The sequence below is a fragment of the Leopardus geoffroyi genome, chromosome D3 (assembly GCF_018350155.1).
Source record: "Leopardus geoffroyi isolate Oge1 chromosome D3, O.geoffroyi_Oge1_pat1.0, whole genome shotgun sequence".
Classification (NCBI taxonomy): domain Eukaryota; kingdom Metazoa; phylum Chordata; class Mammalia; order Carnivora; family Felidae; genus Leopardus; species Leopardus geoffroyi.
Window position 1 is genome coordinate 18,972,186 of NC_059339.1, and position 14,923 is coordinate 18,987,108.

Consider the following 14,923-nt stretch of genomic DNA (forward strand, 5'->3'; position numbering starts at 1 on the left):
CTCCGTCTGCACTGACAGTGTGCAGAGCCCAATGTGGGACTCAAACTCATGAATCGTGAGATCGTGACCTAAGCCAAGATCAAGAGTGGGACATTTAACTGACTGAGCCACCCAGGGGCCCCTCTTTATAATTTTAGTAATTGACCTAGTGGCCTTGCAAGGAAGGGGCGTTTCATCCCATCCTATAGGTGAACCATCAGGCAGACTGGAGCCCAGAACCGAGATTTCTGGTCTGACTGCCTCTTGTTTGAGCACCTAAGCGTAAATCTGATTACATGAACAGCCTCTGAGCCTTTGTCTCGAACTGGAGAAGCCACTGACTTGTGCTATGCAACCATGCAGAAGAGATGGTCCTGTGCCCGGTCTTCTGCATTTCTAAAAGCAAAAGGCTCAATGCACAACTGAGGTGTACCCACCTCCTGTGCTGCCCTGTGAAAGCTGGTCAAAAGTAGCTGTGCACCTTTAAGTGGGCCCCGTGTGTTACAAAGAAATAAAAGTATTAAACATTCCACTCACTGTACTTTATCCTGTGGATTAGCTTTACGTCTTCCGCTCATAACAGAGGCAGGGTCCAGCAATGAATGCTCCCATATAGAATTAGCACCATTATTATACAAGGTTTCAACCATCTAAAACCAAAGAGTGTAAAATCATATTTTAATTTCTTTCCACAAATATTCCCTGGGAATTGTAGTAACTGAACTGGGAAAACCAAGCCCCATTACAAATACTAGCATGATGGGGATATCCCACAAATCACTGCTTTCTGATTCTAGAATGAGAACAATGAACCTGCATGCAGGATTCAGGTTTGACCAGGAGGACAGCTAAAGACCTTAGAGGGTTTGATTAAATTGTTTTTATAGATTATGGAGGAAGAGTACTTTGGCATTTTAGTGCAGTATTTCCCAAGCCTGATCATCCAAATACTATTTTCAAGATTCCTAACAACTCACATACTGTCTAGACTATCCGCCTAATATTTTTCTTTAAATCCACTCATTTTTTAAAACTTGTACTAGCAATTATGGCTTGATGTGCTAGTTAAAGTTCTCTTATACACATTAAAATAATGCAACCATTAAAATACATACTTGAGTATTACCTACATCTGTCTTGAGTACCACTGGTGGTTCATGTGCCATACTTTCAGAATTGATCTTTTAGGGTCAAGCCTGGCATTTTAAACTACTCATCTCTGGACTTTCTTCAGGCCCTATAATGAAATCTGTAAACAAAGACCTGAGAGCAGTAAACACCTACTTTCACATGAGATGGAGGTGTTAGAAACTTCTCAGCGTAAGTTATTAATAAACCATACTTCCAATTTCATTTCAAAGCATGCTCCTGACACAGCCCCATCTGTGCTTTGTATTGGTGCAGATACCATCACATCAGAGACCCAAACCCACTGGTTTTGGCTCCTTGGTTTATATGGGTAAGTTTAAGGGACACGTTGTACAGCTGCCACAGATCTAGTAAAATATGTACTCAAGACAAATGAAGGCAAAACACATGCTTAATTCTGAGTTCCAATGGAACTTGAAGAATGTGTACCCCAAAATAGAAGTACAGGTGACATGACATTCAACCCCAAATAAAACAAAGAGCTCACTTAACACTTAGCAGGGTGTTGGGCATTCAACTGACACATGTTAACTTAATTTGGTCTCTAACTGGTTAAGAAAAACTTCAAGAAAGCTTAAATCACATGTTTCGGAAATTTCTGAGGAATCTCAGTCCATGCTTCCAACAAAGCAGGAAACGTAATAAAAAGTTTCTGAGACTGCAGCCTTCAGAAACATTTATCATAGCATAGGGAAAAGATGGGCCATTTAACAACAATTTCTGGTGACAGTCTAGAAAGTCAGCAGTGAAACATTACCAAAAAAACTTTAACAATTATTTATCTATCTATAATTGAGCTTTTGGGGCCAGATTTATTTGTTAGGAGAGGGGGAAAAAAACAATCGTAAACAACGAATTCAGTTCTCACACACAGCACTGATAGGCACGGCACCTCTATTCAGTTATGATTCAAACACTGCTGTTAAGATTTAAGAAGGACAGTGGAAGAAATGTTAGTTGCTAAAAGCAAGAGCCCCGAAAGCTCCAATTACATGCTGGGTGAGTCCTTACTCTTTACCTGCAGCAGCGTGGGAGGCCACGGCGCGTGCTTCAGGTGCCTTACTTGGGAGACGTGGCGCCCCAGGCTCCGGTGGACGCTGCAGCACTCGTCACAGATAAAAGTCCCCCGGTTTACTGATGCCCAGGAAGGGTCTGGAAGGAAGAATGACATCTCAGTGGCGGGGACACCGGGGGCCGCTATGCTGCCAGACGGGCCCAGGTGACCGAGGTTTGGTCTTTCAGAAAAACTAGACCTTTCTGCTGCTCTAGAATGCTGGTGGACATACCAAGCTGGTGAGCCTGTCTGATGGTGCCACCTATGTTGGCTTGACTCGGCACAACGTGAAATGAGACTAAACACGAGTTGAAGCCCTAAATAAGCAGCTGTCTCCTTTCCGGTCCAGGGCCACAGTCTGTAGCCCTGATGGGATCTACCATCTCAGATGCTCGCTCCTTCATGGCACATAAGACAAGCAAACTGAGAGGGTACGCATGAATCATCTCAAACCCATCTCCACAAAGGGCAAGAGAACGTAATCATGTCAGTGAATAATCCACATTATCTGAAGCATTATCTGAAGCAAATCTACTTATCTACTGCCATACCTCCACACGGCTCCATGCTTAGCAGAAAGCTGCAAGAAACAGGACAACAGAACTGCTTGGCTATGTGGCTCAAAGGACAGACTGAGGAACCTGGCCTTTGTTAGGAAATGTTCTATGACATCCATTACTCATTTCAAATAAACGGCCGAGTCCCCCCCTCCCCCTCCCCACCTTACAATTGATCTGAAGGAACAGAAGCTGTAATGGCAGCAGCTTCACAGAGGCAAAGATGTAAAATAAAAACGAGTAATATTTTTGGTGCGGGTACAATACTTTTTTCCCACGAAATCCCACGGAACTTCAGCAGACATCCTCTGAGACAGGAATAATTCGCACTTGGTAGGCAGTAAGAATAATCCACACCGGGCAAGTAAACTGAACACATACTTAGAAACCCCAGATAAAAACAGACTTTCTCCATGTCGTCAGACTCACAATGGGGTGACAATAGGTGCCACTCAAGCTGCCTGATCTAAGAATTATATTTAAGAATTCTTCAATGTCCACAAAAATCTCTGAAATGCATGTACACCATCTTTACCATGTTTAACAGTTTATTCAAACCCTTTCCGACCGTACAATGAAAAGTTATGATTTCAATCAGAGACAAATCCTGGGAGTCAGAGGGTGTGGTGGTTGAGACGGTGGTTCTGCAGACAAGCAGTCCGGGTTGGAACCCCAACTCTGCCACTTCCTGCACAATGATCTCAGGCAAGTAATTTCTTTGAGCATCCTCACCATGGATCAAATGGGAATAATAGCATACCTCAGGCGAGGGTGGCCAGAAAGGGTAAAGTGCCTTGTATATAGTAAGTACTTAGTAATATCAACAGTTCTAACTTTTCTAAATTATTTTCTAGGTAGCGTTCAGATATTTTCAAGAGGCCACTGAAATTCATGACAACTGGAAAAAGGTTTTGTCAATACTTAAAACATCAAATGTGTCAGACGAACACAACTATAGCGAAAAGACTCAAGTGGGGTTTCTGGGTAGGTGGGTGCAGAGGAGGAGCTATTTAAAATGAACTAGATTCACTAAAAAAAAAAAAAAAAAGAGTAAAATATTTGCTAAGATGTGATCATGGTCAAGTGTTTGCCATGAAATAAAACAGAAACAAAATCATTCAATGAAGTAGAACTCTGTCAGTACGACTACAGAATCCTGAAAAACAAAAATTGAAAATATCAAAGTGAAAGATACCTACAAAGATCCATAAGAACCCTTCTTTTTGTAGTACAGTACTCATGCTACTACTATGGTGGGGGGAGACTAGTTTGAAACCTAGCTTTGGTTTTCAAACATCATTCAGAGGATTCACAGTGTTCTTGGAGAAAACTAAACAGGAACAAGACAACAAGGATTTAACACCCAGTAAGCAAGGTTCTCCATCACTTCAACATCATGGATCAGAATCCCATGGAAAAAAATGTTAGGATGTTCACAATAGAGTAAAATCAAAATCGAGTTCTTATGACGTTGGGTAGAACCTTCCCAGTTTACCTAAATGTTCTGTGCTGGGGCTTCCTGACCAGGACTCCAAGAACAACACAAATGAGCTTCAGAAATGTCTGGGACCCCATGAAGGAATTATAACATGAATTCTGTGTGAAAGAGTGACTAAATGTGCATTTTCCAGAGAGAAGGGCTTCGCAGTCATCAGAATTTTTAAAGGGACCCCTAAGAGAAAGAGGGGACTCTTTGACTAGGGCTCTGTAGAAAAGGCAGCACAAATTCCTAGCTGCTCAAGTTCACACAACATTTCAAGGTAGCCTAATTATATTCAAAACAGGAAGGAAATGACTCAAGTCTCTGTAGATTAGGCATTTGAGACAACTAAAACGATACAATGGAAGAGAAAAGGTTCTGAAATACGCACAAAATGCTGCACAAGGGCAAGACAGTCATAAGCATGGCAATGGAGAACTCTGCTTTCCTTTGTCCCCTACCAACTAGTGGGGAGTCAAGAACACACGTTCCAAGAGGAAGTCTGAATCTAGACTCATGTGAATCAAACACATCACAGAAAGTTCAACTGCAAACAAGAAAATAAGGAAGTGGAACAAATAACTTTTTTAGAGAATACGATGGAGTCTGTATAACCCACACTAACTTGAGGTCCTCTTTTTCAGCTCTCCACCCTCCTCCCCATCTTCAAAGGAAACTGGTAACCCCACTTGCACTACACAGGCCATGAAATAACCACATAAGGTTTGAGTTATCACAGTACTATTTAAAATCAGTCTCCACTTCCACATGACAAGATGAAGTTCAGAGCAGTTGCAAAAACACTGCTGTGCAATGATTACGTTATGGTTGTTAATTGGACACTAACATACCAAAGAAAGCCATCTTACCTTTGAATGACTTCAAATTTCAAAGCACTCAAAATCCAAGCACAGAAAATAGCATAGAGACCTGTCAATTCAGTTCCAATTGCTAAGAGGGATCTGAACTCTAAATCTGAAAATTACACAGGGAAGAATGGTTTTGGCCTTTCAACGCACCCATATGCCTATCCTGCCCGAATGCCCCCAAGTGTGTCTATTTGCCAGTGATTTTGTTTGTTTTGTAGGTTGTAATTAATGTAAGATTTAGAAACTCAACTCTAGCTTTAAGAGACTGCAAAGATTCTGTACCAAACACCACAATACAAAAAAGAAACAAACTTTGATGAGATAATCCTAAGAATATTCATTGACTCTTACCACTGAATGTGGTTCTCCCAATTATCTCCATCGGAAAAATAAGGAAATTAAGGCCGGGCCAAATGAAATCACCAGCCCAAGGTCACCCACAGGCAAACCTAGTTTGAACCCAGGCCGTCCAGATCCCAAAACTCAAGACACGCACTGCCTCCCAAGTGCTGGATGTGTTTCCAAGACCCCGAAGTCCTGGAGATTCTCCCCGGTGGAGGTGGAGTGGGAACCGGGATGTTAGGAGCAGGGAAATCATCTACGCGAGTCCCCTGGAGAGTATCGGTGGACGGAAGCGACGAGTGCGCCCACCCTGGGCAGGGCCCCCTCGCAGGGCGGGGGTCCGGGGGGGGGGGGCTGTGAGGGGAGGGAGGGAACACCTGCAGCCTCTGGGGGCCGCAGCCGGGAGAACGCTCGCATTTTACTTCTGTAATTGGCCTTCCTGTGGATTGCCCAAGCCCCTTCCTGTTGGGGAAGCGGCCCCGACCCCGCAACCTCCCCGCCCGGCCTGGGACAGAGGAGACGAGAGGGGATGAGTGGGGATGAGAGGGGAGGGAGGGACGGGAGGGCGGCGGCCCCCTTTCCCGCCCGGCTCTGACAGGCCCGGGACGGGTCCCGTTCCGAGGCCTCCCCGCCTCTTCCTCCCCGCGACCCCAAGTGTGGGGTTCGGCCGCCGGGACCCGCCCGACCCGAGGGGGCGGCCCCGGGGCAGGGGTCCCTCTGAGTAGAGCTGAGCAGAGCGGGCCTGGCCGGTGCGACTCACCCGGCCCGCTACAGTCCGCGCACACCTCGCTGCTCCGAAGCCGCTTCGACATGGCTCCCGCCTCCCACCTGCCGGGAATCAGGGTCCCGGGGACAGCGAAGGCGGCGGCGGCAGCGCTTCCGCTCTAACGGGTCCCCGCGGCGGCGGCGGCGGCGCTGGCGGCGGCGCCTCTCCCCTCAGCGCCTCGCAGCCGCGGCGCAGCACGCACGCGCGGGGAGGGGCCCTTCGTTGACGGGCAGATCACGTGACAGGAAGGGGCACGCTGCCTTGTCGCCATCTTGAGTGAGGGCAGCATCTTCTGCCCTGCTTACAAGTTTTCTTCAATTTGGGTTTCCCTTTCTGGAGGAGATTCTTTGTCCCCGCACTGATTAATACCAAGGGAAACAGCAAAATCTAGTGGCCAGAGCTCTGCAGCCACAGCCTTCCTGAGGCAATCAATAGTTAAGTCACTTAATATAACTGGTCAAGTTCACTCACTTATTCATTCTTTTGGTCAATAAATACTTATGGAGCATCTATGTTCCACACACTGTTCCCAGCGCTGGAGAAAAAATTGAGCAAAGAAGACAAAATTTCCTGTCTTTATGGAGCTTATATTATGTTGTGGTAGATCTACAATAAAATATGTAAAATAAGGAACGTCAGATGTGTCTTTGAATGCAATTTTAGTCTCATCTGCAAAATGGAGCTGATTGCACCGGTTGTTTTGTTTTGTTTTGTTTTTTTTGCATGTTATGCCACATAAGAATGATTCTTACATTTTTAAAGCGTTGTAAAGAAAAAAAAGGAGAAGATGAGGTGGATGAAGAATATTCCATGAAACTCATATATGGCCTGCAGAGCTAAATATTTATTGTGCGACTAAAGACAAATGGAACCACTTAACAGAAAAATGTGGTGTGCCTGCCTCATAGTAAGCACTCAATAATAGTAGCTCCCACAATTATTGATATTTGGTATTACTATTCTTTTCTAATCTCAATTTTTTTGTTTTTGAGAAGAATAATAACCTACAATGATTTATGGGATGGTGTGAAATGAACACAGTGAGGGGAGATTAATCGGCATGAGAGAAGAGATGTGACCCTATGCTAATGAATATTTATTGTATATCTTGTATGTAAATGCAACCGTGATCTCCATTCCGCAAATCCTGGATGCCTTTTAAGGGCCAGGCACTGTTTTGACTTTAGATATTCTGTGGAGTTTTTCAACTTATGAATAGGAGAGACGTTTAATAAACATGGAACGATGAACAGAAAGATTAAAGATTAAATTGCACAAAGCATCTGAAAAGATAGGAAGTCTTGGAAGAGATCAAAGAAGCCCTGGTTTTGGTCCATCTCTCCGTTTTTGTTTTTGTTTTTGTTTTCAATGTTTATTTATTTTGAGAGAAAGAGAGTGTGAGGAAGAGGGAAGAGAGAGAATCCCGAGCAGCCTGTTGGTGGGGCTTGATCTCATGACTGTGAGATCACGACTTGAGCCTACATGGAGTCAAACCCTTAACCAACTGAGCCACACTGGCGCCCCCAGCCACCTCTCTATTTTGATAAATGTGTGGTGTAGGAATAGCTGCATAATTCCCACACATTCCAGAGTGAGAGCCTCTGGGTGCCATCCTGATGCTCCTGCATCCTGTTTTGGTTCACAGACTCACAAATCTTCTGGACTCAACACGTGTGGACAATGGATTAGGCCAGGCTTCTTGAACAGCTGCTGTTGCAGGCATCTGAAAAACTGGATGTGCACAAGCAGGGGAGGTGGAGGGTATGCTTTCAGGATGCATTAAATAACTTTGCCCAGCTGTGTGGTCTAGTTGTAGACAACTGTGCAAATAGCTTACGCTGGTGAGTAGCTGTCAAGTTGACTTGGCTCTTCATTGAATCAAAGAGCTATAGTGCCTTAGGTTGAAATCCAAAGAATGAACTTAATATTTGCAAGCTGTGGTCACGTTTGGGTAGTATCTACCCAAGTATGGCCTTTTCTGCCATAATCCAAAATTCAACTGGCTAGCTTCAAAAATTGATGAGCCTCATATGTGGAATAAACCACTGCCATAGGTAACTTTGAATCTTCACCCAGTTCGGAGTTCAGATGAGAACAGTGGTTCTCAACTGGGAATGATGGTTCTCTTCCAGGGGTCATTTGGCAGTGTCTGGAGACATTTGGGGCAGGAGTGCTAGTGGCATCTCGTGGATAGAAAGGCATCCTACAAAGCACGGGACAACCCCCACAGAAAGAAAATTGCTCACTTTAAAACGTGCAGATGTTGAGAAACCCTGAGAAAGAACTGTCTACTTGTTATGCAAATCTTTAACGCCACTTCTCCAGAGTTTAGAATTCTTCCTTTAAATTTGGTGTTGCCCACTTCCAAAATGGCTTCTGGCCAATCATGCATGCACTGCCCAGTTCCAAAAAGGCTGCAAGGGAGTCAGTTACTGGAATGGTTTGGTCCAGGCCTCCGCTGTCACCCCCTGAACTCAGAGCCGATGGAAGAGGCCCAGTTGTGGGCCGAACCATGTGAGCTTGCTGGAGCAGGGGGAAAGGGGCTGGTGACGGGTAGGCCGAGTTTTCCACGTCGAGATCATGGGCTAAGGAAGAGAGTTTCCTCTCTGTTTTGGGATTGCACTGTGTTTCGCGGTGCGCAGCTGGGGGTAGGGGGGATCGGGCCGACCAAGGGCCGGGTGGCTGGCCTCGCCTCCCCCCGCCTCGGTGTGCGGTGGTTCGCCCCGCGCACTTCCCAGTTTGGGGCAGTTCGGCCCGCAGAAGTCGGTTCGGGAGCTGTCAGCGCGGGCGGGAGCGCGGCGGGGCGCGGGGTGGGCGCGGTCGACCCCCGTCCCCGACCCGGCCCGCGACCCCCGACCTCCCGCGCGCCCCGCACCCGGCCCGTAGGCCGCCCCGCCGCGTACCGTGCCGCTCGCTTGCTGCGTTTTCTCTCTCTCTCTCGCCGGCCGCCGGGCGGGCACCGGAGACCCCGCCGAGGCTGAGGCTTGTCAAGCGGGCGGTGAGGGCCCGGCTGCGGCCTTCTCGCCATGTCCTCGACCCGCGACAACAGCGGCCACTTCCCCTTGCACCTCCTGGTCTGGAACAACGACTACCGGCAGCTGGAGAAGGAGCTGCGAGGCCAGGTGAGGGGCGGGGCGGGGGTCCGCCCACGGTGAGGGGTGGGGGGAGTCTGGGGTCGCTTCGAGCCCCTGAGCCCATCTCTAGCCCCCTGCCTTCGGGGCCCCGCAGACCCCTTCTTCACCTCTGCAGCCGTGGGACAGTAATAGTAGGACGTGTATCGGAGTGCTTACTGTGTGCCAGGCCCTGTGCCGAGGGCTTTATAAACCATCTATACTGCCTTTCCAACAGTCCTAGGAGGTAGGTACCTTTATTACATTTGCCATAGAAGGAAACTGAGGCTCTCAGAACTTCTGTGCCTTGCGTAAGGTCGCCCACCTAATAAATACCAAGTCGAGATTTTAACTCCGGCCGACTGGCTCCAGAGTGCACGGTCTTAACAAATTAGGCTCCACTGCCTCTCCCAAAGAGGTGAGAGCAGCACGCACCGCTCTCCCCCACCCCCCTCCTCCCAACCCTTTTTGTATGAAAGGGCTTGGTTGGGGTTTGGAGTCCAGGTTCTAACTCGCCCTGTGACCTTGGGCAAGGCACGTTCCCTCGCTGGCCCAGGGAGGCTGATGATACACACCAGAGTCTGAGAATCTCTGGTGCACAGGGTTCTTAAAATCCCTTCTGGTCCTAAAGTGCTTTGGTTCCTCGTCTTTTATTTATTGCCTTCTCTTTAAAGCAGTGGTTCTCAATTGGAGGTGATTTGAACACGCACCTCCTGACTCCCAATGGTAATGCATGGAGACACTTTTGTGTTACAAGTAGGGAATGGGAGCTACTGGGATCTTAGAGGTAGGGATCAAGGGCGCTGCCCACCGTCCTAGCTGCACAGGACAGCTCCCCGCAACAGAATTATCTGGCCCAAAATGTCAGTAGTGTTTTGCTTGAGGAACCCGGATGTTAAAGGCACCTCAACAATTCTGGGAGTTATTGGTGCAGTCAAGTTACAAGCTCACGTACTTAGCAGTTAGGGTAAGGATTTGTACTTTGGTGTAACTCTTGTTGACTTCATTTTATCCAGTGTGTTGCTTAAAAAATCTGTTGAGCACCCACTGGAAGTCAAAAGTTGCTCTTTTTTCATTTAAACCCTCTGTCCAGACAGAATAAACTTTTATTGGAAGAGTCATTGGTCTTAATTAGATCATGCCCCCAGAGTAAATGACTCACCATTAGGTGTCCTGGTATACCTGGTGATTTAATTCCCTTTCTGTTACTGGACGTGGCCCAGAGGGAATCCTCCATCACTTTGCTCTCAGCTGAAAGTGTCTCACCTTGGACAGTTGAAAAATGACCCAGGCAATCCTGCTGTGTTTTGTATCTGCACTTCCTCAGTATTGGGGCTACCCCGTTTCTTGTGAAATAGTGAGATAAAGTACAAAGAAAGTCCTAGAACTAAGCTCCCTTTTGCTAGCAAATTTCATCATCATCATTAAACCACATACTTTTTCAACACTGATTCCTGAAAACAGCAGGCTTCCTATTCATTGGAGATGAAGAAAAGAGTTTGAGTGCCGTGCAGTTTTTCTCTATAGAAAAACTTGTTTGATAAGAACACAGTCTCGGTTATAGTCTAAAATGTGGCAGGGGCGCCCGGGTGGCTCAGTTGGTTGAGCGTCTGACTTCCGCTCAGGTTCATGAGCTCGAGCCCTGCATTGGGCTCTGTGCTGGCTGCTCAGAGCTTGGAGCCTGCTTTGGATTCTGCGTCTCCCTCGCTCTGTGCCCTTCCCCTGCTCATGCTCTGTGTGTCTCTCTCTCTCAAAAATAAATAAACAGTTAAAAAAATGTGGCATAATTATCTCCTCATTCTGTAAGCTGTGTAAAAAAAAAAAAAATGTCCATTGAAAGTTCTCTGTGCTTCTTCCCTTGAGAAATGTTAAGCACATTCGTGATGAGAGAATTATAATTTTGCAGCAGATTTTCCTGGAGTGAACTTGTACTGTCAAGGGAGTCAAAGGAACAATACTCATTCTTGCTAATTATTTGGTTTTGCCTCTGTTACCGGTTATCACTGTAGACCATTTCCCAGTATACCAGTTTCCTCTGGATAAGAGGTAGTTAAGTGTATTCATAAAAAACATCTTCCCCCTGAAAGCTTGACTGTCATGACCACATCATCTAATCTCAGTCCTGAAACTTGGCCACTGAAGGGGTCGAGATGGGGCTGGCTGGCTTCAAGGGTGTGTGTGTTACCTGTGGTCAGCAAGGGCCTGTGCTTGGTTTAATGCTCTGCTGTCACTGTCATGAAATTCCTCATTATTTTTTTTTTGGAAAAGGAGCCTTGCGTGTTCATTTTCTGCTAGGCCCTGCAAATTATGTAACCGGTTCAGGGTTAAGAAGTTGAACGTGGCCATCATTAAAATATGTGACAGGAGATACTTCGTTGCTTTCTTATTTGTCAAGATCTCTTGACGATGCAACAGCTTCCTACTTCTGTGACTTAAAGGCAGTTCTGTTAAATGCTGATTACGTTGTGAGCCTGGGCTAGTTATTCACCCTTGCTGGATTGTTTCATCTGTAAAAACAGGGAGAGTAGCACTGCAAGGCTACTCTTTTGCCAGGCACTGTGGCAAAGTGCTTTATATGCACTTTTAGATTTGATTCTCACACCGAATCCCCTGGAGTGAATGCTATCACAATCCCCATTTTACAGATAAGGAGACCAGATGAAGTGGAGAGGCTCAGTTGCATGCTTAGCCAGTGGCTGCACCAGGGTGTGGACTCAGAAAGCTGGACTCTGCCCTAGTGCTGTATTCTTAACCCTTGCATTCTACTTCTTTCCATAAAAGTACCTCCATTTCACAGTTCTGGACAATAAGGCAGAGAACAGATCGGAGAGTGCGGCCACATAGTAAATGGGAGTAACCTCCTGTGTCATCATTGCTGCTGTGATTCTGTTTCTTTTCTGTATGCTCCAGTTTTTCTGCAAGGAACCTATACTGGGTGCATAATTAAAAACAAAAAGTTCCTGTCGCCCAGCAGTACAAGCAGCTGTTTCACTTGGTGTTTCGTTTGCCAGAAAGCCTCTGCTGGCCGGTCCTTCATTCCTTCCATCCCACGAGTGAGACTTGAAGCAGGCACACGGGTGGCTGTAAGAATTGTGTTTTGTTCTAAGAGCAGCAGCACAGAGAGAATCAAGTTCATCCAGAGGAAGAGGACAGGCACGTTTGTGAGTGTGTGTGAGTCAGCCCCCACCCCGAGGTCTTGCTGCAAGCTGGAGTGTGGACTTTGCCAACTCTGCAGTAGTTTTAGGCTTTCCATGTTGGCTCAGCAGAAGCACTTTATTAAGTGCCTCTTAACGCATCAGCTCTCTGGTCTTTAATATTCAGTGGGGCCTTGAAGTTGTGCAGTGGAGATGATTTGTGTCATGGTTATGATGTTTGTCATTTAGGTAGAGAGGTCTGTTAAACATCTCTGGCCTTCTTACAGATGCTGGGAGAATGAGCGAACACTTAACAGGGACATATGTAAAGGTCAGCAATGTACTTTATATGTGTGGTGGGGCGGGGGGGGGGGTACCCAGGACCCAGTAGGGTGGAGGGTGGCAGATGAGGCCCAACTCGAGGGCCAGCCCCCAGTTAGGAAGCCAGCAGGTGAAAGCCCACCACCATCAGGGCAAGAGGAAGAGGATGTTCTAGGCAGCAGCAGTACTCAGAGCTGAACAGGGAGCCACCCCGGGGTTCTCGCCCCAGTCTACGGCAGGCCAAGTCGGGCACTGGGTTCACATTCAGGTTGGCGCCTGTTGGCTGGCATCCTGCCAGGAGCCAGGCATCCAAGATGAAGAGCTAGCCTGCTCTCGGGTGCTCTCCCGTGGCCCTGGGGGCTCAGGCTCACCGGAGGAAACTACACCCATGGATACCATTTCCTGCCTGATTTGGGGTGGGGGAGTCAGTGTGGGCCACAGCCGCAGAGGACCAGGGCAGTCTGAGATGCACAAGAATGAGGGTGATTGACTCTTGAGAGAATGGAAGGCCAGTTAGCAGCCTCTTCCCGGAGGCCCTGCAAGAGGTCACAGTGAAAGTTTATGAAGCACTTGCTTCATGCGAGGTGCTAGGTGCTAGGTGCGGTGGGGAGGCCCAGAAGGTTTGAGAAATTCACCTGAGGCCGGTCAGGGCCTGGAAGCGGGCCTGTCATCTGGCTCTGCAGCCTACACTCAAAGCTTGGCCTCTTCCTGCCTCCGGAGGGCGGCAGGATGTAAACAAGGCTTGGAGCAAGCAAAGTTAGTGGGCTTAAATTAGCACATAGGAAGGAGATGTGCAGAACTCTCATTCCTGTTCCTCTTTGGGGGAACTGTTATCATTTAAAGAGGTGAGCATTTTTAATTTGGTACAGTTCATGATTGAAGAAAGCTAAAGGAAAAACCAAAGTGATCAGCTTCCAATGTGAATTCCAGTTTAATTCCAAAAGCTCTCGCCCACCGAGCTAATGTCGTTGGTTGGAGACCCTTATGTTAACTGTAATGAAATTTGAACAGATCTCTGTTAGGGAGAAAGTTTCAGCTTATATGAAACTCCATATGTGGGTGTATGATAATAAGAGCTAATTCTTAGTGCTTCTACGGGGTTAAGTATTGTGCCTTAACTCTTGTGAGAACTCTGTAAGGTAGGTGTTTTTTATTGTTCCCAGTTTACAAGGGAGCAAACTGAAGTCCAACCGAAATTAAGCAATTCGTTAAACAGTATATAGATAATAGGTTAGTTGTACGTATTACATAAAGCACATACATACGTAGGATTTTTTTTTTATGTAGGTTTTTGTTTAAACATCTTTGTTGAGATATAATTCACCCATTAAAGTGTATCATTCAGTGGTTTTTAGTATATTAACTGAGTTGTGTCACCATCACCACTATCACATTCCAGAACATCTTCATTACCCCAAAAAGAAACCCCATCTCCCTGAATCACTCCCGATTTCCCCTCAACTTCTTCAGCCCCAGGCGACCTCGAATCTACTTGCCGCCTCTATAGATTGCCTATTCTGGATGCTTCCTACAAATGGAATCATACAGTATGTGGCCTTTTGTGTCTGGCTTCTTTCATGTAGCACGTTTTGGAGGTTCATCCACGTGTGGTATTTATCAGTACTTCATTCTTTTCTATGGCCGAATAATATTCCATTGTCTGGGTGTACCACATTTTGTTTATCCATTTACCAGCTGACGGATATTTTTGTTCCCCCCTGCCACTATTTGGCTATATGAATAATGCTGCTATGCACATTTGTGTATAAGTTTTCATATAAGTGTGTTTTTCTTTTTCTTGGGTAAATACGAGAGGAATTGTGGGGTCATATGGTTACTCTATGTTTGACTTTTTTTTTCTTTTAACCCACACTTGAGTTATTTTTTTTTTTTTTTAGTAAAAAAATTTTTTAACGTTTGTTTATTTTTGAGAGAGAAAGAGAGATCAGGAGAGGGGCAGAGAGAGATGGAGGGGACACAGAGTCTGACGCAGGCTCCAGGGTCTGGAGCTGTCAGCGCAGAGCCCAACGCGGGGCTCAAATTCACGAGCTGCGAGCTCATGACCTGAGCTGAAATTGGGTGATTAACCAACTGAGCCACCCAGCCGCCCCTATATTTGACATTTTGAGGAACTGCCAATTGTTTTTCCAAATTGGCTGCAC

The 14,923-nt window shown here is 46.5% G+C and overlaps 2 protein-coding genes across 38 annotated transcripts in view; one reads left to right on the forward strand and one right to left on the reverse strand.

The window, feature by feature from the left end:
* GIT2 (GIT ArfGAP 2) overlaps positions 1 to 6,415 on the reverse strand; it is a 52,361-nt gene extending 45,946 nt beyond the window's left edge. For 28 of the 36 annotated variants that reach the window (XR_006707812.1, XM_045459174.1, XM_045459193.1 and 25 more), the window contains exons 1-3: positions 6,191 to 6,386; positions 2,147 to 2,280; positions 517 to 629 (exon numbers count right to left, since the gene is read on the reverse strand). Coding sequence is in view for 35 of the 36 variants with exons in the window: in XM_045459174.1 (XP_045315130.1) it covers positions 517 to 629; positions 2,147 to 2,280; positions 6,191 to 6,242 (299 nt within the window). In the remaining variant the exon portion in view is untranslated. Of the gene's footprint in view, positions 1 to 516; positions 630 to 2,146; positions 2,281 to 6,190 lie in introns of all 36 variants that reach the window. The other 8 variants (XM_045459181.1, XM_045459161.1, XM_045459183.1 and 5 more) reach the window with 5 other exon arrangements.
* A 2,498-nt stretch (positions 6,416 to 8,913) lies between these two features.
* ANKRD13A (ankyrin repeat domain 13A) overlaps positions 8,914 to 14,923 on the forward strand; it is a 32,741-nt gene continuing 26,731 nt past the window's right edge. Inside the window, exon 1 of one of the 2 annotated variants that reach the window (XM_045459748.1) lies at positions 8,914 to 9,318. In XM_045459748.1, coding sequence (XP_045315704.1) covers positions 9,223 to 9,318 — 96 coding nt within the window. In that variant the 5' untranslated portion in view covers positions 8,914 to 9,222. The remainder of the gene's footprint in view (positions 9,319 to 14,923) is intronic. The other variant, XM_045459747.1, reaches the window with a different exon arrangement.